Here is a 12,602-nt window from a genome sequence, read left to right as displayed (position 1 = left end):
TACTAGAAAGATTGGCAGAAATTCCCTACTCAGTTAAAAAAAAAAATTTAAACTGCCAAAATTCTTTTTTGACCACCTTTACTTTGTGGCCGGTATTTCCGACCACTAAGTAAATGTGGTCAGAAATTTCGACCTATTTTCTAATCATAATCCTTCGACGAAAAATTGAAAAAAATGACACCTTTTCGACCATTTTTTAGGTAGTCGAAAAATCAAAGATTTCCCGCAGTGGTCCCACATTTCATTTCTTATATATTTTTGTTAGTGTTTTATTTTGTTCAAAACCCCAACATATAATTGGCAATATTATTATGGCAAATTAAGATAGGGTTTAGCTTGGTGTCTGTTTGTTCTTATAGAAGAATGATTGATCAGTATCATCAACAGACGCATTGCCTCTGAAGATCTGTTAAAGGAAGATGTTTCCAAAATGCTGAACGCGGTTTATGAAGACAGTTTTGGAAAGAATATCAGCGGATCAACGTGGAAGGTATGGACCGAATCTTAAAGATTGCATTCTTCACGAATCGTCTTACCATTTACAATCAAAGATATTTTTGGAAAGTGTTCTTACCAAGGAAGTATAAGTATCCTCATTCGATCAAGAATTAGGGTTATGGCTTTTAAGAAGACAAAAACACTCAATGCTACGTAGGAACACATATCTTTGATTATCATGTGTCTTCTCAAGATATTAAGTTCTTGGTGATTATGATGAAGAACTTGAGAAGAATTAACGTTGCTTAAACGAAAGGATGCGAAGATCACTCAATTGTGGGAACAACGTGGGACTGCGTCATTGAAGCAGACTGCATCAGAGTTAGCTCTCCAATTGAAGGGATTTTGTTGGACTTCTGCATGCGTGGCTCTCCGACTTCAACAATCCACTAAACCTTTGTAGATTGGGTACGTACCTTGTGTGGGGCACTTGGGTAAGATTGTTGTTTTTCTACCTTTGTACATTGGATTATGAGTTAGTGGATTGGACGCCTCGGTGATCGTCCCCCAGATGTAGATACACATTAGAACTGGGTAAACATCGTTTGTGTTGATTTATTTTCTGCCTTAGTCTTCAGCTTTAATCTTATCTGCATACTAACTGGATGGCTGACAAATCAAGCCTCTGAGTCAGTCAATCCAGTATATCAGTTGATAATCTCTATTAATAATCCTAAACTGAGGAAATGCAAAATTACATGTGGTATCAGAACTTTTAAGTCTACATAGTGACTTGATCCTTACGGGAAGAACTTTTTGCATTGTTCTCTCTTTAAGAAGCTGTTTACTTGGTTGTCTATTGGCTGTTAGACTGCTCTCTGCGTGTGTGTTTTGGCTGGCTAGCTGGGAATACACCGCGTTACATGTACTGGAACCGCAATGTCCATAAATATCTCCCGAGAAGACATAGTCCAAACGGTATCCTCCAAAACCTCACCAATATAGATAATACATAAATATATCTCTCATGCATCAAACTCATGCATGCAACAACTTCTCAACTTCTCAATGCATCAAATAATGATGTACCACATGCTTATGGATTTTTGAAAGTAATACTTGGGCTCACGTTGGCCCCTTATGCATTTTTGAAATATGACATATGTAAAATGCCAAAACACTCTATAACATGCTACTAAACCATGTATATAAACCATAAAATACTCAAGGACATAATATCATGCTCGGTTTGCAACATAGTGAATTCTATACATTTCTACCAACAAAATATGCTTCAATTCTCATTGATCAAATATCACATTCTAGTCATGCTCTCATAATAATGAATCATATTTTTAAAGTGATAATGTTCCTCTACTCAAACCAAAGATATCATCAGATCACATAATCAAGTATTTCTCATATACAGTGAACTAGCAAAATATGTACTGCGTAGCAAATCAATCAACAAATTCTTCATAACATACTCATTTTTTATCCAAATTCCACGAAATCAAAGCCAAAACGTGCGTCGAGTCGATCCCAAGCCACATGGGGCCGTGACACCTGGCCCGAAACGACACGTAGCTGAGCCACAAGGGCCCGGCCACTGCACAAATTCTCCTAGATCAAAACTCAGGGACCTAGGGCGTGACTCCTCATGTGCCCCTTTACAATACCGGGACTAGGCGGCGCCCTCCTCTAGGGCCATGCCCTAGTCCCGTGTAACTCCGGCTCTAGCCGGCGGCCCTCCTGATGGACCGCGGCTAGGGCCGCTGGTCTGGTCTGGTGCACACTGTGTGTGCACCAGATGATATTTTCATCTGCAAATTCAATCCAAACAAGTCCAAAACATTCTTAATAACTCAAAGACAAATACTAGATCACTTCCAAGCATAAAACACAACAAAATCTCATAATTTCTATTCATTTCTACTCAATATCATGGCTTCACAAAGCCAAAGTTAAAGAAGGAATCCATGGGGTTATACCTCTTGTAGCTTATTCTTCTTGTATGGATTCCCCCTCTTCTCAAGCTAGCTACACCCTCCTTCACCTCCTAGATACCTCAAACAAACCATACATCAACATACTATCAAGTTCTCAGAGAAGAAAGAAGCTTAAGGAAATGGAAGGCTAGGATTGAATGAAGAAGGTTGAAGAAGCTTACTGTGTTGTCTTCTTGAATTGCAAAGCTGATAAATGGGAAGCAAGGAGTGGAATCAAAGAAGCAAATGGCTAATAAGGGTTCTATTTATAGGAGCACAAAACCCTAGGTTGATCCCATATGATTGGTTGATGGCAAAAATGTAATTTCCATTGGCTAGAAATTGAATCAGGCAAGGATTTTGGATATCTAGTGGTCCACCCTGCTCCATGGACCAAGGCTCAAAATGCTATTTTAAATACTTTGGGGTTAAAATGAATTTTCCAAAAAATATTTAGATGAACCCTTGTTTAAAGTCCTTTTTGAATTCCCCCGGTTTCACTAAGATTGATTTCTCGATATAAAACTTGGTACGCGAAGTACCCGAAAATTTAGGAATTTCGAATAAAATAAATTTTGGTGTCGAATTAATTTAAAATGTGACAAGAATAATTTATTCAAGCACCAATTGATCGCAAAAATTTTTAATGGAGTGAAAATGACTATTTTGGAATTTCTTAAAATTGGATTATAAAATAAAATTTTGGGTTGTTACACCTGTCTTCCCTGCCCTCCCTCTTGCGGTTTAAGTAGTGAATAACCTCGGAGGCAACAAGCACATTATTTGTAATCAACCGGCCAGTAAGGAATGCGCTCTCGAATCAAAAATCACTTTCTCAAGGACTTCCTTCAACCGGTTCACCAACATTTTCGACAGAACCTTGTACACTACATTACAAAGTGCTATTGGTCGCAGGTCTCCCATTGTGGTTGGCGCTGATTTCTTAGGAACCTGAGTAATAATTGCATAATTAAAACCGGTAGAAAAATCGATCCCATTTGCACAGCCAATCATGAATTGAGCCACATAATTACGTATCTCGCTCTAAAAGTGTTGAAAAAACCCGAGCTAAAACCATCAAAGACCCGATGATTTGTCCGGGACCATTGAAAATAAAGCACCACGAGCGTTCTCTATAGAAAATAGGCGAATGAGACAAGTTAACTTTGGACAAATTTTTATTTTTATTTAAAGTTATTTAAAATATATGTTAACTTTGTACAGATTATTATTATTATTATTATTATTATTATTATTATTTATTTATTTATTTATTTATTTATTTATTTATTTATTTTTTACATGCCCGGACTATAAAATGATAGAATCAGACATGTAGGAATCAAAACAATCATTATTGCATGGACCATGGTCCACACAATTGTGTGAATCATAAATAAAAATATATTTTAATATACTAAGGGTATAATATTTATGTACGTAAGTACATTTTTTCTAAAATACATTTTTAATATACTAACACGCCGTTTGGTTGGAGGGGGGAATTATGTGGGAAAGGAATTGTAATTCCATAGGAGTTGAATTACTGGGAATAAAGTGGGAATTTAAATTTCAGTGTTTGGTTGACAGGAATAGAATTACTGGGAATTTCAATTCCAATGTTTGGTATATATGAGAATTGAAAGGGAATAAGTAGTATAAAGTCAAAAATGTCCATTATTGTTGTTAGACATTAATTTTAGGTTAAAAAAAGAAGGGATAATTTTGATTCATCACTATTTTTTTTTCAGGAATTAAAATACCAAGAGGGGACATGGGATTTTAATTGAGTTAATACCCAAAATTGTCTTCGACTATAGTGGTTTTTCTCAATTTTGTCCTAAACGATTTTGGTGACTTAATGTAGTCCCAGAATTTTGTGTTTTTACCTAATTTAGTCCTAGACTTTTGTGTTTTTGCTCAATTTAATCTCCTATTTGTTATTCCGTTCATTTGTTGTTAAATAAATAGACAATTCAGTAATTTTAATATTGTTATCTCTTTACTCATAGACATGTGGAGTGCAAAATCCCTCTTTTTTTTTTTACGAATTACTTCCAGAATCACTCCTAAACCTGCGAATATAAAATTTGATTCGTATGTCTGGGAGTAATTCTGGGTGTAATTCGTACAAGAAAGAGGGATTTCTTACTTGGCAGATTGAAAGTAAAAAAAGGTCAATAGTGATATTATTGAATTGTCCATTTATTTAACACCAATTTAATAGAATAACAAACGAAGGACTAAATTGAGCAAAACACAAAAGTCTGGGACTATATTAGGTCACCAAAGTCGTTTAGGACGAAATTGAGAAAAATTACTATAGTCAAGGACCATTTTGGGTATTAACTCGATTTTAATTCCATGAAAATGGGGGAATTGCAATTCCATGGAATTGCAATTCCCTCCAACCAAACTACGGAATTTAATGGTTTTTAGAATTAGGTGGAAATTAAGTGGAAGAGAATTTAAAATCCCTCCAACCAAACGCTCTTAAAGAATACATTATTTTATATACTAAGAGTATATTATTTTATATAATGTATTTTCAATAAAAAATAATATACTTTTAATATATTAAAAAATCATGGTATCTTCCACACAATAATTTACCGAATCAAGGTACTGAGAATCTGGGAGAAGAGTTTGCAAAAAAAAAAAAAGAATCTGGGAGAAGAAGGTACAGAGAATCTTCCATTAATACCTGTCACCGCTTTGATCACTCCAGATTCGGTTCTCACTACCTCTTCCTCTCTTCCGCGGTCCGCCAACCGTAGAAGTGACGCTGCTCCAGAATTCCCAGAAACGACGTCTCCGGCATCACACCCAAGCATCTCCGTCGCAGTCCATCCACAATCAGGTAAATATATGTTTCAGTACTTTAATTAATTTTATATTGTCTTGTTGATATATGTTTCACAGTTTCAGTACTTTAAAATGCAGCAAAAGAGATAACTGCATTTGTACTGAGAATTTGAAGGAAGCAGATGGATTTGAAGGGAAAGCCGATTGACCATGGCTATCGCATGCCTGCTGAGTGGGAGCCCCATTCCCAGTGCTGGATCGGTTGGCCGGTAAAATTTCTATTACTATTTCTTTCTTTCTTCCTTTTCTGTACTGTGCTTTGCGCCGCTTGTTGTGTTTGCTATGATGTTTTGGCTAGATTTTCTTTCCCTGATGTCTGAACTCTTGTTTGAGGTTTATTTTGATATGAAGATCTTGGTTAATGGATTTGTGTTCCTGGGTTATTTGGAATTTCTGGATTAAGGATGGCAGGAACGATTATACTTTTGTTATATCTTGATGAGGCCTAAGCTTGGTGTAACACAACACACTGGTAAGCTCATAAATCGGGGAAGAAATCTTGGAAGAAACGGGAGAAATAATAGAAGAAAGGAGAGAAATTATATTCAAATCCACAGCTAAACAATAAGTCTGATTATTACAACAACAGCTACTGGATCTCCCTTCACAGAATTCTGGAGCTGCCCATTCCTGTGAATCTGTGATGTCATTTAGCTGAATAACTCCAACAGTTACTAATTGCAATGGCACCTTTTGGGGTGTGGTACTATTCTCCAATGCACAGCTCCAATAGAATTCACCAACGCACAGTTTATTTCTTTTAAAATCCTCACTACAGGACAGAGCTAAATCTTTAAGTTAATGGGAAAGTTGATACTTTAAATTTTATCAACAGCAAATGTTGTGACAATTAATCTGCTCAGTTTTTCACTTGGATTTGCAATCTGTTTATACATAATTCCGTTTTGTAAGTAATTCCAAAATATTTTCTTATAAGGCATTTTACTATGTCTACTGCTAGTTTGAGCCCTGTTCTGCAAGCCTTCGGGTCCCAGTTCAATATTTTCTTCCCCTTCTAATCTTCTATGTAGTGCAACTTCTGACCTACCAAGGAAATAAACAAATACTCTGGTTTCTCATGTTATTATTATTATTTTTAACTGTATAAACCTTGTTGTGATGATAGTATGGATTTTCTTCACTCTGCAGTTATACCTTTTTTTCTTCTTCGAGTTGTAGGAACGCCCAGATAACTGGAGGGACAATGCTGTGCATGGTCAACGTGTATTTGCTAGTGTAGCACAGGCTATCTCAAGATTTGAACATGTCACTGTTTGTGCTAGTTCCGCTCAGGTTAGTAATCTGGTGTATATAAGAGAGGTTGAGATCCTTTTTATGAACCCTTGTACTTACTCATTTTAATTACTATTGTATGCCCTATGGACAGTGGAGCAAGGCACGTGATCAGTTACCAAAACATATCAGGGTTGTTGAGATGAGCATGAATGATTCTTGGTTTCGTGACACTGGTCCAACTGTCAGTTCCTCTTTTGTCAACATGTTTTAATTAATTAATTTATTATATCGTCATTTTCATTAGTTGGATCAGTTAGTTTTTATGAAATGTAGTTACCATTTTACAGTCACTTCAATGAATGCAGTTTGTTATCAGAAAAGGTGCAGAAAGTTCTCAAAATCTTGAGCCAAGTGTTGCAGGGATTGACTGGACCTTCAATAGCTGGGGAGGTATGCCTTCAAATTTATACTTGCAATGCTGGTCATGAATTTTGTGTTTCTGTCCTGTCAAAGTTTTCTATGGCTGTCATATTATCAGCCAATTGAGTGTAGGATCCTCCGATTTAATACGTGTCAATGCATTATATAGTTATCTACAGTTAAGAGTTGCTATGCATGATATATATCATATTGCTTTTTCAAAGTTTCAAAACATTAAGTTTAGTTGCTGATTCAATCCCAGGAATCGAAGATGGATGTTATGCAGACTGGAGTCAGGACCTTCTTGTTGCAAGGAAGGTATGCTTAGATCTAAATCTATGCTGCAACCTTGCTGTAACACAATGCAAGTTGGTTTCCTCTGTTGAAAAACAAATGGTTGTGCCTGTCTATAGGGTTATGTCTGTTTATGAATAGGTGCTTAAATTAACAGTTATGTCTCTCTCTCTCTCTCTCTCTCTCTCTCTCTCTCTCTCTCTCTCTCTCTCTCCCTATATATATATATATATGTGTGTGTGTGTGTGTGTACTATGTTTCTTCATTAGAAACATAGAATTATAGAAATATATTGTAACCTTTCAGTATTATATATATTTTCTCATTCCTAGATTCTTCATCTTTGCTTCTGCCTAGTTGGCGGGTGGTTGTTATTCTCCACCCGCCAGGGCTTTGGATCTTTCAAATTCAACTTTTTGGTATATTGATTTATATCCTTGCATCTCAGATTTTGAGCATTGAAAGGTTCCCAAGGTTCCCTCAGAGTATGATTCTTGAAGGTGGAAGCATTCACGTTGATGGAGAAGGTAAATCTGTGCTTTCTTGTAGAATTCTTTTTAGTTCTGAAACGTAGCCTTCTCTCTTTGCCAGGAAGGTGACTTAATGATGAGTTTTGCATGCTAATTACTTAAAATTTGTGTTTCCTCTAGGTACTTGCCTCACCACAGAAGAATGTCTCTTGAATAAAAACAGGAATCCTGATATGACAAAGGAAGAAACTGAGAGTGAACTTAAAGCATATCTTGGAGTCAGCAAGGTTATTTGGTTACCTCGTGGGTTATATGGTATATTGCTTAACTATTTACTGTGTGATTGATCAGCATATTCCCATGCCTCGATGCTTTTGTATTGTTAACACTGAATGGATGGCTGGAGTTCAAACTATAAAAATCAAAAGCATAGTTCAAACCATTTGCAGTGGTTTGATACTGCAAAGGGCTTAGAATAAGAGATCATTTTTCATTATTTCATTGTTTTGGTTTATTATTAGTTATTTTAGTTGCTTAAGACTGTTTAGTAACTGGAGATTTCCCCAGTTGTTTTGGAAAAATAGAAAACAAGAAACAATTTTCCACTTTCACCATTTTCATTTATTTTTATTTTTTTGGTTGAAAACTGAATTTTTCTAAACACAAACAAACCCAGCTTCACTTATGATTCACCATTACCAGTACCTATGAACTCCCACGCCTTCTACCTACTTACCCCTACTATGTATATACCCACCACCCCTTACCTATCCCTACCCAGACCTACCCTCCCACATCCACCACCACCACCACTAGCTTCATTATCATTATCGTTTAACAAGTTGTTTGGTTGGAAGGAAGGAATTAGGGGGGAAAAGAATTGTAATTCGGTGGGAGAAGAATAGGGTGGAATAAGGTAGGAATTCAAATTACAGTGTTTGGTATGCAGGAATAGGATTACAGGGAATTGAAAGGGAATAAGTGATATAATGACTGAAATGCCCTTGTGTAATAATAATAATAATAATAATAATAATAATAATAATAATAATAAGTTTTTGTATTAAAACTAAACTATGTAAAGTGTGAAAATAAAAAGTATATAGAATTTGCATACCTGCAGCAGCCTTGTGGTTTGAAGTTTGAAGCTCTTTTAAAACAGGAGATGAGAATGAGATTAATGAGTGGAGGAGAGCGCAGCTAATGAGACAGTATATAGAGGGGTAAAAATGTCTTAACAGTAGCTTATTTCCCCCACTTCAGCACCGAATTCCAATTCTTAGGGGGGAGTTATGAATTAGAATTCAGCATTTGGAGGGAATTGCAATTCCCTCCAACCAAACGGCGTAATTGTAGCTTCCGCTGAATTGCAATTCAACTACAGCTAAATTACTTCCAACCAAACAGGCTTACTTCTACCCACCATTATATGCATACTTACCCCTACTACCACCTACCTAAATGCCACCACTATCTCCATTACTATCAAGACTTATTTTCACCCACCACTATTTAGCTAGCCTAACCCCCATCTGCCTATGCCTTATCAGTTACCACCACTCACCTACCCCAACCACCACCATTACTATATACTGTTTTCACATTACAGGCATTGGTATTTTACATGAAGAAAACAATTAGATTTCAAATATTAAGTAACTTCATATTTTAGAAGTTGGAAATTAATGAATTTGAACAAATTTCTAATTTTCCAATTGAAAATGAAAACTTTGAAAATTTTTGAAATTTTCTGGAACTAAACTGGCGTAAAAGTTTAGCCTATAGGGCCTCTTAACAACAAAATGAAAGAAAATTGATGCTTTTCTCTTTATTCCCTTTTTCGCTTTATTGCAGGTGATGATGATACAAATGGTCATATAGATAACATGTGTTGTTTTGTGAAGCCTGGTGTCGTTTTGTTGTCTTGGACTGATGACAAGTGTGACCTTCAGCATGAAAGATCCTTGGAAGCTCTTACTGTTCTTGAAAATTCCACAGATGCTAAGGGTAGAAAATTGCAGGTGATCAAACTCCATGTACCTGGTCCTCTCTATATGACAGAAGAGGAGGCAAATGGATTGGCTGAGGTAACTAAGGGTGTGTTTGGTTCATGGGTTTATACACTAGGAATGGGAATCAAAATCGTAGTTACTGTTTGGTTGACAACTTTTTAAAACACAACTATGGGATTTTGATTACCCCTTCAATTAAAAACTCTATTCCCTAATTTAAAAAGGTCTCATTCCATCTTATTGGTAATATGATTTTTAAGTTTGGATTAGTGCTTTTAGATTTTTGTTTTGATTTTCTTTTGTTCATAACTTCATATTGGTGCTTTGGATGTCATTATATTAGGATCAATTGCCATGATTTTTTGTTTTTGTATTTTTGAAAACTTTATTCTCATTATAGGGTCATACATAACCAAACATCAATATTGGTAATCATTCGAATTCCACCTTACTGCCAAACATGTAAAATACTTTCACCAAAACCCATACCATTACCAAGTATTTGATTCCCATTCCGATTCGGATTCCCATGTGCGAACCAAACACACCTTAACACTCTTTGCTTTTGGTGTACGGTGTCATTATAGTGGGTTCCATCCTAAACACCTAAGATGCCATCTTTACATAGTAGGATGATACTCGGAGAACTAAAGCGTGAACATTTAATTAAAACTCTGAAATGAATCATCTTTCCTGCCCTTTTTATTCTCTCTGTTACTAATTAGGAACTACCATTCTGAAAATAGGGTGATGGTAAACCAAGAGTTCCAGGTACAAGGCTTGCCGCTTCATATGTAAACTTCTACATTGCAAATGGGGCAATCATCACTCCACAATTTGGAGACAAGTGGGATGATGAAGCAGTTCGGGTCCTGTCACATGCATTTCCCGATCATGAGTTAAGTGAAACTGCAATCACCCCCATAGATTGAATATAGAATGATATTTCTTTTGATTATATGTTGTTACCCTGAAATCAGTTTGTCAAGTGCAATATCTCTGACATAAATGAGAATCCTTATATATATTTGGTGAACTTAACATCTGATTTGTAAAAAAAATAAATTTGTTTGGTTCAGGTAGTACGAATCGAAGGTGCAAGGGAGATAGTGTTGGGAGGTGGAAATATACATTGTATCACACAACAACAGCCCCGCAGACCATGAAGACTGACAAACAAGATAATCTCAATTGCAGATTGTTGTGGTTCACCTTTCTTTTGAGTTGGCACAACATCTGAAATTCTATTCTGCTTGCTAATGACTATTGCTGCCAATATGGTTAATTTTAGTGAGGTTCAAAGAGTTGATTCTCTGATTGGATCACTTTGTTTTTAGGTTAATATCTTTGTTGTATCATTGGGTCTCACTCTTTTGCTTTCTTGCTTACAACAGGTGAGAATTTCATTTCACATAATAAAGATACCTTAGGGGCCTTTGGTTAAGGATTACCTAGGTAATGTATGGTAATGTTAGATTACTTTTTTTGGTTCAAATTATGAGATTACCTTGCAATGTTACTGCAACATCTTTGTGTTGGGAACCCTTGTCTTGGGCAGCCTAAAATTACCTTGAGAAGAGGATTAGGTGTCTTGGGTAGTTTAGCATTTATTGTGTTCTTTTCCAATGTCTTCTTTTTGCCTATATATTTGGTGTGTAATCAATCTGTAGCTCAAGATGAAGCTTATAATAAACATCATTTCTCCTTTTTCCCTTCTAGTTCAATATGGTATTAGAACCTTTTTTGTGGGGCTTGCAAATTTTCAGATGAACTTACTAAAAACATTGTTCATCAACATTTTTCTATATTGTCTCAAACTAAGAGCTTTCTTCACGAATTTGGTGGCACGTATCTTCAAAAGGAGTTTCGGCGATATCTTCAAAAGGAGTTTCGGCGACATTGTGCAAACTTGTTCGATCACCTTAAAATCGTTGCACGCCCCACCACGAAGATCGCCCTTTGACGCCATACGCTGGCGCGTGTAGCATTTTTCGGCAGCCTTTTTTGACCAAAATTTTCAGATCAGCTTGCCTTGTTCCTCCGACTCTACAGTGGTTTTCTCACTTTCTTTTGACACTTATGGCAGAACATAAAATTTCAAGTAACGCACTAAAGTCTGTTTGGGCCAAAAATCAGACTCATACTGCTCTTGCATTAAAGTCAGACTCAGTTTGGGTCTTGGATTCTGGAGCAATTGATCACATTCGGTAATCTTTTTTTTTTTTCCCCATATTGATTTTTATACTCTCTTCCTGCTGTTACTTTCATGATGGGTCAAAAGGAAAGACTATAGGAATTGAAAAAGTTACCATTCATTCTTTATCTTTATTCCAGGTCCTTTACATTCCTAGGTGTCCCCTTCAATTTGATTTCAATCAATCTGCTTACTCACTCTCTTAAATGCCTTGTTATCTTTTCTTCTGATTCTGTGATCATTCAAGATTGTCAAACAAAGGAGACAATTGGTGAAGTATATGAATCACGAGGTCTCTACCACCTTTTATGTTCTACCAAAATAGTTTGCACTATTATTGTTCCACTTTTCCTTAACCATTGTCGCTTGGGACACAGTGATTTCAATAAATTAAGACAACTTGTTCCTAGTTTCTCAAATTTAAAAATCATAGAGTGTGAATCATGTCAACTTGAGAAACACTCAAGAGCCCCATATCCTAGTAGAGTGAATAGAGGGCCAATACCCCATTTTCTTTAGTTCACTCTGATGTGTGGGGACCATGTCGAGTTTCATCCACTTTGAGTTTCTCATATTTTGTTATTTTTATTAATGATTTCTCTCGGTGTACTTGTGTCTTTTTAATGAAAAATCTTTTTGAATGATTTGATGTATTTCAAAAATTCTACAATGAAATTGTGAATCA

The 12,602-nt window shown here is 36.1% G+C and overlaps 1 protein-coding gene and 1 long non-coding RNA gene across 2 annotated transcripts; one reads left to right on the top strand and one right to left on the bottom strand.

Moving 5' to 3' along the window:
* Window positions 1–5,131: 5,131 nt before the first annotated feature.
* Window positions 5,132–11,218, top strand: LOC109184166 (agmatine deiminase-like). The gene is made up of 11 exons (XM_019334209.1): window positions 5,132–5,286; window positions 5,370–5,500; window positions 6,471–6,584; window positions 6,679–6,768; window positions 6,893–6,977; window positions 7,210–7,265; window positions 7,690–7,768; window positions 7,892–8,026; window positions 9,566–9,798; window positions 10,470–10,622; window positions 10,803–11,218. Exons 2-11 carry the CDS (start codon window positions 5,414–5,416, stop codon window positions 10,887–10,889), a joined length of 1,119 nt encoding a protein of 372 aa, XP_019189754.1. The 5' UTR covers window positions 5,132–5,286; window positions 5,370–5,413; the 3' UTR covers window positions 10,890–11,218.
* LOC109184169 lies at window positions 7,488–10,282 on the bottom strand. Its single transcript, XR_002054722.1, has 3 exons — window positions 10,270–10,282; window positions 8,469–8,478; window positions 7,488–7,653 (listed from the first exon to the last, which is right to left on the bottom strand). It is a non-coding gene; the product is annotated as an uncharacterized LOC109184169 (long non-coding RNA).
* Window positions 11,219–12,602: the final 1,384 nt, after the last annotated feature.

The sequence above is a fragment of the Ipomoea nil genome, unplaced genomic scaffold, assembly GCF_001879475.1.
Source record: "Ipomoea nil cultivar Tokyo-kokei standard unplaced genomic scaffold, Asagao_1.1 scaffold1250, whole genome shotgun sequence".
NCBI classification, from domain to species: Eukaryota; Viridiplantae; Streptophyta; class Magnoliopsida; order Solanales; family Convolvulaceae; genus Ipomoea; species Ipomoea nil.
The sequence above is the reverse complement of the archived record's forward strand: the minus strand, read 5'-3'. Positions and strand labels throughout refer to the sequence as shown.

Coding starts and splice junctions, on each gene's coding strand:
- LOC109184166 (XM_019334209.1), top strand. CDS start 5,414: ATGGATTTGAAGGGAAAGCCGATTGACCATGGCTATCGCATGCCTGCT. Junction 6,978..7,209: donor GACCTTCAATAGCTGGGGAG/GTATGCCTTCAA, acceptor ATTCAATCCCAG/GAATCGAAGATGGATGTTAT. Junction 7,769..7,891: donor CATTCACGTTGATGGAGAAG/GTAAATCTGTGC, acceptor TGTTTCCTCTAG/GTACTTGCCTCACCACAGAA.